The sequence below is a fragment of the Cydia strobilella genome, chromosome 16 (genome assembly GCF_947568885.1).
Source record: "Cydia strobilella chromosome 16, ilCydStro3.1, whole genome shotgun sequence".
NCBI classification, from domain to species: domain Eukaryota; kingdom Metazoa; phylum Arthropoda; class Insecta; order Lepidoptera; family Tortricidae; genus Cydia; species Cydia strobilella.
The window spans coordinates 11,292,063-11,308,848 of NC_086056.1; the positions used below are offsets into that span (position 1 = coordinate 11,292,063).

Below are 16,786 nucleotides of genomic sequence, written 5' to 3' on the forward strand. Positions count from 1 at the left end.
TCACCGATAAAAGGGGAAGTTTTTAAAAAATTGTCAGAAAATAAAAGTTGCAATTTAAATAAAATGAAGTACAGCAACAGTTTAAGTAAACATTGCAGATTATTTGAGTATGCAATCTACGTCTAAAATAAGTATTTTCGGAGAAATTGTCACTTGTTTTGAGGTCATTTCTGGAGAAAATTGAATTCGTTTAACTTTCATTTCCTCGAACTCTAAGTCATATAACAACAATGTAATCTGATAAACCTAGAGTACAGAATATGTGTAATACTAATTTACCATTTTTAGCAGTCCAAACTTTACGAAATTTACAAATAAGAGCATCAAAATCAGTGCTTTACACGCGTTTACCTAAACGTCCATCAGAAAAAAATTCATTACTAATTTAGTAAGCCTTTTTTCAAAAAATTGATCCGATAAACCTAGAGATAAGAAGTCGTGCTAATAGAAACCAGTACTTGTTATTTCAATTAGGTAACAAAAGGTGTACAATTTCACAGAAGAAATCTATCAACTTTACATTTTTGCGACTAAAATCGTAACCGGGCTCTTACATTTAAAAAAGTAACATTTGATGAAGTGGTACTGCTGATGATGATCAGAACGGAACTCTTCAATGACGCATAGTTCACGTTTGGCGATTTGTCCTCTTCGTTACGTTTAAGTAAGTTAGGTTTTCAAGAAACATTTTTGTCAAGCTCGAGTTCTGATGATGGGATCCATGAGGAATCGAGGGAACTCCTCAAATGTGAAAGGCATACATATAGTGATTTTTGTATTTTTATCAACAAATCCAGCATTTCCATTTTAAAAAGTGACATTTGATGAAGTGGAACTTCTGATGATGATCAGAATGGAACTCTTTAATGACGCATAGTTTACGTTTGGCGATTTGTCCTCTTCTTTATGTTTGTTAAGCAACTTAAGTTTTTAAGACATATTTTGTCAAGCTCGAGTTCTGATGATGAGACCCACGAGGAACCGAGGGAACTCCTCAAATGTGAAAGGCATACATATAGTGATTTTTGTATTTTCATCAACAAATACAGCATTTACATTTAAAAAAGTGACATTTGATGAAGTGGAACTGCTGATGATGATCAGAATGGAACTCTTCAATGACACATAAATCACGTTTGGCGATTTGTTCTCTTCCTTATGGACCCAGACCCAAACTTGGACCCGGACTCGGACCCGGACCCGGGTCTGGACATGGACCCCAACTCGGACCCGGACCCGGACCGAACTCTGACCCAAACTTGGACCCGAACAGCCGGACACGGACCCGGACTCGGATCCGGACCCAGACCCGGACCCGGAAATGCTACTAAAAAAGTGGGTTAGGTGGGTGGGTGGGTTTTGAACTGCGATTCTCACAGAACAGAAGAACTGCTATCAGAAAAGTAGGTTAGGTTAGGTTAGAGCTGTGACCCTTACATAAACGAAATGCTATCAGAAAAGTAGGTTAGGTTAGAACTGCGACCCTTAAAAAAACGAAATGCTACTAGAAAAGTGGGTGGTGGCTCCTTTTTTACATAATTAGGCAAAAGATGCTGTCTTTTTCATTTTATTGCCTGGAATCTAAGAGTGCACCATCAACAATAAGTGAACTTTCAGCGGCATCCCCCATTGAAGTCGGTGTTTTTTTCTTAAAAATTATATACTGACAAGATTTGCTTGACCAACTTCATGTATAACTTACTGTGTCCCTCTCAGCAGTAAGTGTCCTGAAAAAGGATATATGTAATACGGTAAATCAACTTTTTTTTGTGGTTCTGTCCCATTAGCCAGGGGAAAATAATAGGTTACTTTGTTAGAATCAATGTTATACTACGTACATCCTACTAATATACTAAGTAGATGATCCATTATGGAAAGTGCTTATAACTGCCATAAAAATGTATGTTGCATCACCCAATAATCCATTGAATGTAAGTATGCAACGCGCACCCATACATTTCTGAGGAAGGGGTTATTCGCGTGGCTAGGAGGTTTCATCAGCTTAGTTTGACCCAAGACGCAAACGTGCGGAGCGATATCGATGTCATCTGTCTAGCTATCACGGTTCATGAGATACAGCCTGGTGACAGACAGTGGGACAGCGGAGTCTTAGTAATAGGGTCCCGTTTTTACTTTTTTTTAAAGAGTGCTGGATGCTCTATGCATTGCTGCCACAACTTTTTTATTTGACTCTATACGTATGTAGTATGCACAGTGACACCGGAGGTAGGTCAACTCAAGAGGGATCCTAACCAGCGTTTTTTTTTTATTTGGAGTAATGCAGTTAGGCATTTCGCCCAGCCGAACATGACCCCAGTAAAAGTTGCATGGTTTTCGAGTTATCGATGCTGTCTATCAATTTTTAGGGTTCCGTACCTCAAAAGGAGAAAACGGAACCCTTAAAGGATCACTCGTGCGTCTGTCTGTCCGTCTGTCACAGCCTATTTTGTTGTTTTGTTATTTTGTTGTTGAAATTTGGTACAGATATGTAAGTTTGTGACCCAAAGACGGACATGTAACGTACACAAATGAATTTTAAACATGGGGGGCACTTTTGGGGGGTATTTGAGAAAATAAAAAATAGCTTTTTGTAATTTTAAAATAGAAAGTTTAGAAGTTATTTAAGAAAATAGCCAAAAAATTACCGTTCCCCCTCTTTATCTCCGAAACTACTGGGTCTAAAATTTTGAAAAAAATACACAAAATAGTTCTTTACCTATAGATCACAGGAAGACCTATTAGAAATGTGCAGTCAAGCGTGAGTCGGACTTAATTATTTAGTTTTTGATCCGACCCCTACGGATTTTTTAAACTATATAATATAAAACATTTAACTCACGTTTTACATAAAAATACATTGTTAAAAATTGTGTAATGTACGGAACCCTTGGAACGCGAGTCCGACTCGCACTTGGCCGGTTTTATTTATTTATTTCGGTAATAACTCGAAAACCGTGCAACACTGGGACACCCTATATAGTCGAGTTCACAAACATCTTTACAAACCAAAGGTCATGTAAATATATTTTTGGAACCTTGGCTTGTAAAGATTATAAATTCATTCATAACGTGTCCATGCGATCTTGCAGCTGGTTGTACCTACCTTAAGTTTAAATGCGACTGATTTTATAATTTTAATAGCTGAGACCAATCTAAAGAATAAAATCAGTCAAGGCGTACAGACCGTAGCGCGTGCCTAAGATGTAGTTATACCACTATACTAAACTTAATCATACTTGAATAATATTACCCTCGGTTCTCGACGGTCGGAAAAATATATAATATATAAGAGCTTCTCTTTCCAGGCGGAATAAATACGAAATCACAATTTGTCTAAAAAAATGTATATGATTGTCCGTTGAGTAATGAAAATTTCTTAAGTTTCCGTAACTCAGAGGAAGATTTTTTAGGACATACGGTAAAACTGGGCTTTACATTGTACAGAATAGGGAACTCTATCTATCCACCAAATTTATCGAAATAGTAAAAATTTCACTCGTACCTATGTTCTAATGCACAACAGTCATGTCATATAGTCGTAGCCCCGAGTGTTAAATCCTCCTTGAGTGACGAAAGTTAAGTGCAGTCCAAATTGATGTTGCAAGAGCCTTAAGGTTTTTGTAGAGCGCGGGAGTGGACGGTCCGGCCGCCGGCGGCGCCGACGCCGCGACTAGTATCCACTCGGCTCTCGAACGACGCGCGCGCATGTGATACCAGCACCAGATACCGATACCGATACCGTATAAAAGGGCGCGCGCCCTTGGTACCACACAGTTCACTTCAAACCGGGCAGTACGACATCAAACTTCAAAATGGACGTCCGTCACAGCCATGGTGATCACGACCACGACCATGATGATGGCGAGGGGGTTATTCTGGCTAAAGGGGTAGCTATGGCTGTCCTTTTTTGTGCTTCCATGGTCTGCGGAATCGTTCCTCTGCTGCTGGCGAAGAAGTTTAACTGGTTGTCGGCTGGAGAGGCGAGCAACCTGAAGTCTACGAATCGGATAGTGATGACATTGCTGTCTTTTGGGGGCGGTGTGCTCCTGTCGACCACCTTCATGCATCTGATTCCTGAAGTGGACCATAATGTGGAGTATTTGGAGGGTGAGTAGTTTTCTGTTATGATGCGCTGATAAGTAGTTGTTTTTTAGATGCGAATTGAGATTAGTCCAGGCGGTAGTTCTTCTTTAATTGATATATACAAGTGCGGTGTTTTCATTGAGAGTAGGTACCGCTCGTGGTATATATTTTCTACTTATTATCAAATAAAGTTACTTTTATTTTCATAATTCTATTTCTACTCATAAATTATTACATGAAAAAGGTCTTAATCACGAGACACTTACTCTTTCTATTTCTGAATAATCACTGTAGAGCTATTTCTGTTCTACACGTTTTTCTTAGGTAGTTATTTTATTTTTATAAGGAGACAATCTAAATCTGTGAACGGGCCCCGGGGTCCAAGCAATTTTGAATGTTATATATACATGTCATAAATATATATCAAAGTTGACCAAGCCTGTCGGGCTTTCCCACTTGAGTGATTGCTGATGACAGCACCTAACATATTATTACTTATTCTGTGACCTAGCTATTACATTCACTTAGATTATTACTATACAGCAGCAGCCATGTATCATGCTACCGTGCAGCATCAAAAGTCAGACAACAAGTCAAAAGTATCTACCATTATCTAATGTAAAGAGACAATGTCTCTATACTTTTAAACCCATTCCATTTGGAAGAGTATTCCAGGGAAGCAGATGCTTTTGGTGCGTTGTTTCATCCGCGACGATTGACGCTGACTATATTAGGTATACAACAATTAGGACAATATACAGGATGACATTAGCCATTGGACAAACCCTGAAATCCCACGTAGGTTCACTTCTCAGGAATGCTCTAACATTAATATTTTTTTAATTAGAACAAAAGGAAAAAAAAAATTCAAACAAAAAATAATTCCAATGATCGACAACAAAAAGAAACATACTGTATTAATCATTGGCAGTGTTTTTGACAATTTGTTCGAAAATGTGCGGCAATGATGACATTTCTCAAAAGTCAAAATTTTATTAATGTCATAAATAAAAAAGATAATCGACAAGGTCGAAGATGGTTTCATATTATTTATTACCTCAGGAGCTATTAACACATACAGGCTGCTCCAAAGTAAAAAATCGTAATTTGTTAATTTCTTCGTAACCGCTACACCGGTTGTTATGATACTTTGTTTACTGATTCTAAATACCCTAATGCATATGTACATTTCGGCTTTGTCCAATGTCTAAGGACACCCTGTAAAAATTTGATTAGTTATATTAAATAACATGTTCCCACGAAAACAATAGAGCGGTATAAAAACAATAAAAATAAATGAATCTCGCAATATTATTAGTATTTGTTTTACAAGGGGGCAACGTTGTTGTTTAACCGTTCGTGCTAATATTGATACAAGAGCAAGCGAAAGATTCAAAAACTGAACCACGAGCGTAGCGAGTGGATAAAATGTAACTTTCTTATCAGTTTTTAAACAATCAAGAGAGCCTTTACCAGTTGGTGTGGTGAAAAATAAGTTTTTGTTGTATAATTACTTTTAATTGCCTAATTCATTCGGTTATAGGTTGCAAAACAATCGTTCGTACGTCAGTTCGTATATTTTTAATTAAATAAAAAGAAATGGATTTTATTTCAGGCAAGCACACATATAAGACAAAGTGATACAAAAGGTAAAATGACACAAAAGTGTAAAAAGTTAAAAACTTTGTAAAATTTTATTATTGAAATTTAACCTCTGCTTTAAAATAAATTACTTGCAATAATATATACATGCCTTATTACTACTAATCGTGTTGTTGTGAAACTCATACGATATACCATTATGCATTAGAGCATGAGCATGAGGTCGATCAAGGGCAACCGTGAATTAGCGTAGGTACTTCATTAATACAGGGTGGCCCAAAATACGTTGACAAAGTATTTTCTAATTATTTTATTAATTACTTACGTAACTAGTACAAAATAAGTTTAAAAAAATGAACTACAGTTTTTTGGAAAGCATATACAAGCTACGTAAAGCAAAACTCCTTGAGGATAAAAACAAAAAAGTTCGCTTGGACAGCAACGTGCCGCTACTGAAAAGTGGGAAAATGTACTTTTTACTGATGAAAAACTTTTTGTATTGAACAGGCCCATAATCACCTAAATGACAGAATTTACTCTTCTATAGTCGCCTTGGAGAAGCCGCAGTCATTCCTCATAGCCAATTTAAAGCCGGCTTCAGTTATGGTTTGGGGTGGTATTTGCAGTAGTGTGCAACAGTGGTGCAAAGATAATTTTCCCGGATTCGTAAGTTCAAAAGAGTGGCCACCCTACTCGCCTGATCTAAATTCAATGGATTATAGTTTGTGGTCAATCTTAGAGAAAAGGGCCTGTGCTACTAAACACAAAAGTGTAAACGCGCTAAAAGCAACACTTACCAAATAATGGGAAAAAATATCCTTGGAAGAGCTGCGGTACCTATATTGTTTGAAAATTTTAACAAACGTTTGTGTATCAAAGCGAAAGGAGTTTATTTTGAAGACAATTGTTTTTTGTTGCGTAAAAAAGACTGTAGTTTTAATTTTTAATTTATTTTGTACTAGTTACGTAAGTACTTAATAAAATAATTAGAAAAAAATTTGTCAACGTATTTTTGGGCCATCCTGTACTATCAATAGCCTTGCATTTGCTGGGATACATTAACTCTTAATTTATTTCAATGATAACACTTTAGGAGGTAAATGTTGTTGGTGTCTTAAACCAATACGCGATTATTTACCCACCTATATTAGCAACAGTTTATGATTCGCTTTTAAGCGATAAGTCCGCCTGTTGTTACCTACTCACATATGTCCTGTCTTGGTTTGTAACATGTATTTTTCTTTGTAGTGACAATAAAGTATTTTATTATTATTTGTATGTTCGCACGCACGCATTGGGACTATTGTAGAAAATTATAAAATTTTGGTTCTACTTAGAATGAAGTGTAGGTATTGTCCCCATTTTTGTATCAGCATGGCGACGCTTTTTTATTTATCGTATGGCACTACATTTACTGGATTTAAACTGAATACTAATCTTAAGATTGAGCACTCTTCAAATACTCGATGGCCCTTTCACTGGGTTTCGCGAGGTCTTCAATCCGTCCCTTGAATTTGGTGAGAGCTAGGGCATTCCAGAACAATAATGTGTTCGATCGTTGAGCCCCATTTATACCAGTGGTAAGCACAGTTTCCAACACCTGTTCGAATGCGGTTTAATTGACTCCATACCCGGCGCCGCTTTTTAGATGGGCGGTCACAAAACTGACTCATAACTTTTTGTATAAAAATTGGAGACACTTTTTCCATTGAATACAGTCACCTAGTCGTGACTTTCAGTACCTACCTAGCCCAAGATTTTCATTTTTTTTTGGAAAAGTGCAGGAAAAAAAAATCTAAAGCTGCAGAGTTAAGTGACCCCGGGGGCCCTGCAATAGTTATTTGTTATACAAGGGTGCAAAGTTGTATTTTACCCGCGAGTGTGGAATTGAAACACACGAGAAGTAAAATACATTTGCACCCGTGTGTAACACAAAACTTTTCCCCTCACTATAGCAAGGAAAGTGCAACATCCACAGGCATTAGATCATCTTCATTAACTGGAATCACTAATTTTTTTACGATATTATAACAAAAAACTCTGGAAATTCTGTACTTTTACGTGAGAAGTTATTAAGTAAATTTTTTGTTGACAATGTTGACATTTCTGACGTATGAAATGTCAATGATGCGTTTTGAAATTGCATCGACTAACTTGTTTGTTCAGAATTATATTTAACATAATTATTAAAAAACAATCGTTTATTATGGAATTTTAAGGTCAAAATCATTTCATGATGTTTAAAATCATTAAATAAAGCTAAATCTGGTATTTTCTATTAGATTCTCTAACCATTTATTTAATGATAATTAATATCGAACGAACCATTATTATGAGCGTTTTACGTTTTGTTATCTGTCAAGCTACTTAAACACGCTCCATCCAAGGTCAAATTACTTTCCCCACTAGTGGATAAAATGCGTTTTTCCCCGCTTGTTTTAAAGGATAAAAGACGGCTTTCCGAGCTAGTGAGGGGAAAACAAATTTCTATGCAGGGGGTCACTTAACTCTGCAGCTTACTGTACCTACAGCCAAGTAAACTTAGATATCTCTTTTTACCTCAATGCAACGTACTATTCCACTGTTTACTATTTTGATTCGGAAATAGTTATCAATTTATTATCTACTTAATCCCCAGAGGAATTGAGCAACCCTGCCATAAATAAACTGTAAACAATGTATTTGTAGTATTTGTACTAACCTTCAGCATAGTAGACCTTATGACGATACAGGTTGATATGACCACTGATCTACAATGACTACAGATAAAGATATAGATCTTTATTGCACACCTCATAAGAGAAATCAATACAAAATAAAACAGAAAAACAACATACTTGAAGTAACAAAACTTCGGCGAGACACAGGCAAAGATTTAAGTCGATGATTGCTTGACATGTTTAACTCCATAACGAGAAGTTTCTTCAAGCAACGGGAGCACGCGTTGGCGTCGGTCCGCCAACACGTGTCCCGTTTTTATTCAACTGCGTCATTTCAGATGCGTCAGCTCTGTAAAATATGTACCTAATGTTTACTCGTTATTTAGATTCACTCGTAATGTTCTTATAATTATTATCCATTTAAAATCGCGCCTTTAACAGTTGTAATTCATAACCGTAAATTAGTTATATCAATAGCCCCAATAAAACAATTGCCGCATCAATGAATTTTTCATCAGTTTCAATTCGTTTGGCGGCTCATTAGAATGTGCGGTCATTATCTAACTCTTGCGCAACCAGTCACTGGGCCACTGTCCGACAGAGGCGTAAGATGAGGCGTGTTATTCCGACTACTTACTTAGTATAAGGCTCAGTCTAACCAGTTTAAAAGCTCTTTTTACGAACGAAATTTGTTGATGATCTCGAGGTAACGTTACATTGGCGCCCGAAAACTCTATTCGCTTGCGCTCGCGCAACCGCCATGGAGATTATCATCTTGCCGATACTAGTTTGCCAGTTACCTGTTCTCGATAATCGTCCTATTATCGCATGTTAATTCAGACACTAAATCTAGTTATTTTAATGGCACTAGTACTTTTTACTGTACTGTTATTTCTTAGAACCAGCCAAATAAATGGAAATGTCATCAAAATTTTAAGTTCATTCGCTTATCGGTCGGCAAAACCTATAGAAAAGGCGATAGTGATGTGTTACCAGCAAACTGTTATATTTCCCCGTTCAAAATGATGTTTAAACCTTGACAAATAAAAAATGTGATGTCAAGCATATCTTGCCAAATTCCTCAATAAGTAAAAGGATAATAGTTATTTGTTATAAATAAATAAATAAATAAATAAAAATGTTATTTATTTGTTGTTATACAAGGGTGCAAAGTTGTATTTGTAACACAAATGTGTGTGTAACGCAAAACTTTTCCCCTCACTATAGCGAGGAAAGTGCAACATCCACAGGCGTTAGATCATCTTCATCAACTGGAATCATTCATTTTTGTACGATATTATAACAAAAAACTCTGGAAATTCTGTACTTTTACGTGAGAAGTTTTTAAGTAAATTTTTTGTTGACAATGTTGACATTTCTGACGTATGAAATGTCAATGATGCGTTTTGAAATTGCATTGACTTAACTTGTGCGTTCAGAATTATATTTAACATAATTATTAAAAAACAAACGTTTAGTATGGAATTTTAAGGTTTATGACTTCAAAACATTAAATAAAGCTAAATCTGGTATTTTTTATTAGATTCTCAAACCATTCGAACGAACCATTATTATGAGCGTTTTACGTTTTGTTATCTGTCAAGCTACTTAAACACGCTCCATCCAAGGTCAATTTACTTTTCCCACTATTGGATAAATGCGTTTTTCCCCGCTTGTTTTAAAGGATAAAAGACGGCTTTCCGAGCTAGTGAAGGGAGAAATCATTTGTATCTTGTCTTGCCAAGAAAAAAGGAAACATCACAGTCAGGTCCCACAGGCTGTGACTCAGGTGTCAGGTGCTGTTTTAAATATCTGACCCTCTATAAGCAATCGAACTATTATGTTAATCGAGTTCTACAATTTAAATATCCAACCCCTTACAGTTAAGCGGTTGCTGGCCACCTGCCAACCGAAACTACCATGAATCTAGTATAAAATTGGATTTGGCATGGCGCAAGGCATTAGTGGTGGGGGAACTTTACTGTCAGAACGGCAAAGTCTTATGTATCTTTCAGTAGGAGTAGCAGAAGGCGTTATTATTGTTTGTCCTTGTTACAGTCTCACATTTTTTTTTATTCCCTACCGTAAATTTATATGGTTTGTGGTGGGCTACAATTCTACTCGACGTCATATTATCGCATTGCGTAGGTATATTCTGTCCCTCACGGGCGCACGCGGTAGGGCCGGTAGGGCGCTTCTATAGGATCCTAAATCCTACCTTCTATATAAACTACCAATACAAGTCAAGATCCTGCCTCACGTGTACGTTATAAAATATTTATACGTGTTGTTCGTTATTCGTTATTGCGCCGTTCGTATCATTCGGAATTATATGAGTGATATCTTGACAGTATTATGATGTGTAAATTCGATAGTTATTCTATCGATATCGATGATATTAGCTATCAGCTAACAAGTATGTACGTATATGTGTGTAGTATGTTTTGCAGGTAGGTAATAGAGAGATATGATTAGACATTAGACCACTCAGTCGTAATATCGAGCCTAGCTTAGTCAGTGAGGCTTATACAATTTGTTTTTAATTACAAGTACAGTCGCCATCATATATATATCAGAGCGGCCAAGGTGCTCACAAATATCTGAACACGCTTTCTTAAGCCTTCTCTCTCTAATAGGTACTAGTCAAAGTAATCAAACAGAACTTTACTTAAGGAAAACGAACCTTACAAGGAAATAAATTGCTTTGCAGCGCAATTATGCACATTGTAAAATAAACGCAACTACATAGACGAGGCTTCCCCGGCATCGGCACGCCGCTAGCCACGAGATCGTTAATGATATAATGACTTATGACTTAGGCGGTTATCACACTGGATGCGATTCGCACGTCGCTCTGATGTTTGAGCGAGACAAAGTTAATTATATTGAATATGCGTGTATTATAGCGACATCCCTTTCGCACATCGGAGCGACGTGTGAATTGCATCCAGTGCAGTCAAGGTAAAAAATTAGAAAAATAAATGGATAAATGGTAAAGTGACAAAATCTGTTTTATTAACTATCATAACGAGTTTGACAATTTGCTCGCATCAGTATATTTGATCTTGAATATATGCTTAGTTAGAAGACTAGAATCACTACAAAAATGTATGCTAAGCATAAGTCGATCCATAACAATTTGATATTACTGTGTATTTAATATTTGTAAAAAAATATGCTTGTTGGTTTGAGGACCTTGAGGTGATGTACGAGTAAATCGAGTAATAAGTACTCGAGGTTGTGATAACGTTTGTTTTTGTACAGTATTAATCATTTTGACTTATCCGTGACTAGACTATAACTGACTTAACTCCTTTTTTTGTGAGGTAAATGAACAATTTATGAATCAGCATAGAAAACTCTGCACTCTGTGGCTCAGTTCTGGCGTTCGATCGACATTATGTTTTTACACGACGTGTAGCATCAAACTACCAGGAGAATCAGGTCTCTGGGGGCCTAGCTAAGTCACGAATCGTTAATAGAAAACGCCAAATGAAACTTGTAGGCTAATTCGAGTTTTCGGTAGGTATTCGACCTGTTTCCGATATGATACTGTTCTCTCAGTGTCAAAAGTGATATTTCTTGAACCAAAAACGTCACTTGACACTGGCAGATCAGTATCATATTGGAAACAGATCGAATAACGCTCGAATTGGCCTGTTAAATGATGTCTATTCGATAGACGATTGCCATCTAGGCTACGCTATGATAATACTATTACTTATTCTGTGGCTACGCTTCTTGTTATCGATACTATATAATTTCATAATCACATCACTAATTGCCGGGTACTTCACTTTTCCTTTCATATCATACTTCAACTGTTTATCTACTAACGTCTGATAACGTCGTTACTGCAATGCAGAAATACACCGTTCTTATCTGATTTAATGACTCGGTTTCTTTCTGTCTTTATCAAATAAGGAAACATTGCGATTGACGTATGTACCAGAGATATGTAAAGGAAAAAGACTGTTAAGACTCCATACCAAGATGCGTTTCATTATTGTTGTTGATGGAATCATTACTAAGGTGTCCTAGTCATAGATGCATCAACAATATCAACATCTATTTCGACCTTAACACCGCGATTCGACGTTATCTATTTCGGCTCTTTCAAATAGTTTACAAACAGGTAAATTCAAACGTGCTCCTGACATCAAACCGATATTTGAATAATATATTGGAATCGTATCTGTAAAGGGCCGATACAGACGGACTGCAACCCGAATGCATTTTGTATGGGGACTGTACGCCGACTGCACTTCAACTACAACGTCGGCGTGCAGTCCCCATACAAATTGCAGTCTGGTTGCAGTCCGTCTGTCCGACCCTTAGCTGTCATTCGCGTGTTCATTTCGCTCTGACTTGTCCGTAGGTACCTACATGTATTACTGATCATTTACTGATATGATTCCAATATGATTCAAATATCGGTTTGACGTCAGGTGTACGTTCGAATTGGCCTGTAAAGTAAATTGCATTACTGTGAATGTTTTAAGCTCCATATTCTATAGTCTATCCCCCTTATTCATAAACGTCTAATAAAGTTGACAAGCCGCTAATAATCTTTTGTCCCTTTCCATCATACCAATACGTAGGAAAGGGACAAACGATTATTTGCGGCATGTCAATAGTAGACGTTTATGAATAAGACGGTATGAATATAATGCAACTGAATTCTCGTTGCGTGGCGCGTGTTGTTGCGCGTTACGTGATTTATTATAGAGGTTGACAGTCCTTTTATTTACCTGTCTGTCTGTTCATTGCTCATAACAATGGCCAGATATGCGCTAGATATGTAAAAGGGCTGGGAGGCAAGTTTTTAAGCTCTATTGTCCTCGGCGTTATTCTAATTTCCATTGCCACGAATGAGTGCCGGAATGTCGATCTTGATATGTAGGTAAGTAGTTTCTCATGGGTATTTCACTTTTATGATACTCTTGTTAAGTTTTTCTGCATTAGCCTCGATGCTAATTAAATTTCAATCTCAATGCAATTTTGATGTAATACTTAAAATGTATTATACTATAAGTCTGTCCGTCTATCTGTCTGTCCCTATGTATGTCTGTCACCAGGCTGTATCTCATGAACCGTGATAGCTAGATAACACTATACTACAAAGTACGTAACCCTCGGTGGGCGAGTCCGACTTGCACTTGTTACATAACATAACATTAAAACAACTCGGTGCCAATAAACGCTTGAAAGACTATAGATTTATTTCGATTGAACTAGGTACCTATTTCTTTAGTAGTATTTGTTAATATGTATGATGTGCGTAATATTCTAAGACCCGAGAGGTTCAGTTGTTAACTTAAATAAGAAAGTGAAGAAACAAGATGAAGGAAGTAGGTAGGTAAGTAATAAGGGGAAAGCTCGATGACTTGGAAAAACGGTCGACAGAAGTTTTTATCTCGATATTCTGTGTGGACTAGGTACATATACTACATATGTACCTACGCCCTATACAAGACGTGTATTAACTAGAAACCTATAAGCACAGAGGCAGATAAAAATAAAAGTAGTCTGAAGTAAAACAAGAAACGCCGCATCATACAAACAATTCAAACAAGCTACCTTTCGGCCTTCACACAGCGTCAGCCTTCGGCGCAGTTTCAAAACAAAAGCCTAATATACTACATCTAAACCAGTATATTACGAGTATTACCTAATCCCTTGACACTTGACCTACGTATGGGCTATCTAATCCTATCTATACCTATGATTGGTACCGTCAACCGGGGTGAAAAGGGATGGCTGAGGTGAATAGGGACAAAACTATATTACTTGTATTATTTAGTACTATAGAATATTAACAGTAATTTTGATACTAACCCCGATGGACTTACGTCTGAAATAAATGTTTTTTTTTAACTTAAAATGTGATTTACCTGACAATTTCTTAATAACTATACGCACACCGCACACAAAATGTATCATTTGATTGAAAATAGAGTAGATTTTGCATGAAACAATTTGTGTGGGTAGTTATTACGAAATTGTCAGGAAAATCACATTTAAAGTTTTGTCCCTATCCACCCCAACTATCCCTATTCACCCCGGTTGACGGTACCTACTTTAAAGGTATTTCCCACTGCGCGCTTGGTTTTCTCGTCACGGACATGCATGACGCATCTATTACGTTGCATTTATTATGCACTTATTTATTTATTTACTACCTATATCACTAGTAGTGATGGTTCACTAATTATTGTGTGTACAATTTTAAACGTGGCTACTAAGCTATGGTTTAACCAAACATATAGTCAAGCAATTACGTTACTAAAGTTTTCTTAGAGACGTTGATATTCGTAGACGTGGAAAAAATACATGTAGTTCTTGATTATATTATCTTTAATAACATAGCTTCCGATACACGAATTATGACACTTCGCTCCACACAATTAATTCCTAAAGTAACCTCTAACTCGGACTTTTAATCACACTTTACTTGGTTATTTATTATGTGACACTATTAATAAACAAAAAAAGGAAGAAAAAACAATCTTAACTTCTTTCGAATTTCGATATTGTAACACGTTTTTAAAATAAATAAAAATCGACAAAATTCGATCAATTTTGATTGAATCACTTGGCGCGCATGGTCTTTCGTTTGGTTAGTGATAACAAAAGCACCCTGAAGGTACATATATTTAGATGTTATGTTATAGATATTTACTGTATGAATTTCATGATCTATATTGTATGCCTATACGATACAAAACAAGTATTCTGACCTGAGTTTTATAAGGAGAAAACAAGGAATAACTTTCTTAGTTCACAAGTACGTGAGCGGACATACAGAGCACAGCACGTACCATCGCCCACACTGTTTAACTGTACATCGGTGGACTTTATGCCTATTGTAATAAGGTTCACCTATGTACAGTTAGAGGAGTGTTGCAGTTTGTACATCGTCGACACTGACCAAATGTAAATCTTATTACAACGAAATAAAGTCTACCAATGATCATTTAAGTGTATTGTTGTTAGTGCGTAATTTATTTAAGTGCACGTTTTAAGTGCTTTCCTCAGATTACTTTCCTTACTTTACCACCCAAGAAGGAAACAGTCAGGCATGGTTTTAGTTTTATTTATTTTTTGGGCGTTTGCTTTCAAATACGGATGACGAGACGTAAATCTAAATCAACATTTTTGGCACTGCAAGTAGTTTTTGACGCAAATATACCTACCTAATTCAATTTATGTCTATATTGCCTATTTACCTATCGTGATTTAAAATTATTACATACCAATAAGTATACATATTTTTATAATCATATTAGAACTATGTATTTTATTCCGGTAGTACAGTGTAAAAATATGGGTGCATACAACTTGCTCAAAAATATGTTCCTAAGGGCTATGGGACATATTTTTGAATATGATGAGTGCACCCATAATATTTTTAGACTTGACTGTAACTTAGAAGCACCTAATTAAAACTCAATTATTATTTAAATATTAGTTATACACACCGTACATACATTTATTATGTCGCTATAAAACCACAAACCAACCAATTTAAACGGATTTATATTGACTTTAACTATTGGTTATGTTTACAATTATGAAAATTGAAACAGCTATTGAAATAATAAAATAAATTAATAACAACACTAGCTTACCATAAAATGTGAGATTTATCTTAGGCATATTTTCCTGATCGATTACAGATATAAGTAATAAATTACTGTTATTTATGTATAATCAGAGCGTAAACCCTCCATATCTCGAAATATTTAACCTCATTAAGACGAAGTAACCACTAACCAACGATTCCCTTCATGATTATCTGGTACAATTTTTACCTCCATATCTCGAAAAATGCAAATTGACCTCTATAACTCGAAAAGATAGGCGTATAAAACAAATACGCCAAAATGCGGCGTAAATATTTGTTTGTACACCTGTAAAGGTAGTCTTGGTGAGTCCACGTAAAATTGTTACAATAGTAATTACTGTGCAATGTACCCATTTCTCACAGACAATAAAGATTATGATTATTGTTTTATTACCTCTATATCTCGAAATTATTTACTAGGAACCCTCTGTAACTCGAAAAAGATAATACGACTATACTTTACGCGTTTGTATAATTCCCTCTCTAATAAGAATTATTCAAGCGTTTTACCTCTGTAACTCGAAACCTCTTTAAGATTGACCGGGATATAGACCGTGATTACCTTTTGTATTGTTTATATCCCGGTCAATATAAGTCTAGTGAAACTAACCGTGAACCATTCAAAACAATGACCTAAAAGGACCTCCCTAACGCTGCGTCTTACTACGTAGGCGAACACTAGCGGAAGCGAAACGAAGCGGCGCGGCGGGCCCAAGGCGTTCGCGTTCGCAACGAAATCGCCCACGTAGGACACTTCTCACACTTCTATAGGCACGAGTATACTATACTTCTATAGGTAATAAAATAAAAAATA

The 16,786-nt window shown here is 36.4% G+C and overlaps 1 protein-coding gene across 1 annotated transcript in view; it reads left to right on the forward strand.

The window, feature by feature from the left end:
- Nucleotides 1–3,621: 3,621 nt before the first annotated feature.
- LOC134748313 (zinc transporter ZIP1-like) overlaps nucleotides 3,622–16,786 on the forward strand; it is a 49,382-nt gene continuing 36,217 nt past the window's right edge. The window contains exon 1 of the mRNA XM_063683070.1: nucleotides 3,622–4,107. Coding sequence (XP_063539140.1) covers nucleotides 3,813–4,107 — 295 coding nt within the window. The 5' untranslated portion in view covers nucleotides 3,622–3,812. The remainder of the gene's footprint in view (nucleotides 4,108–16,786) is intronic.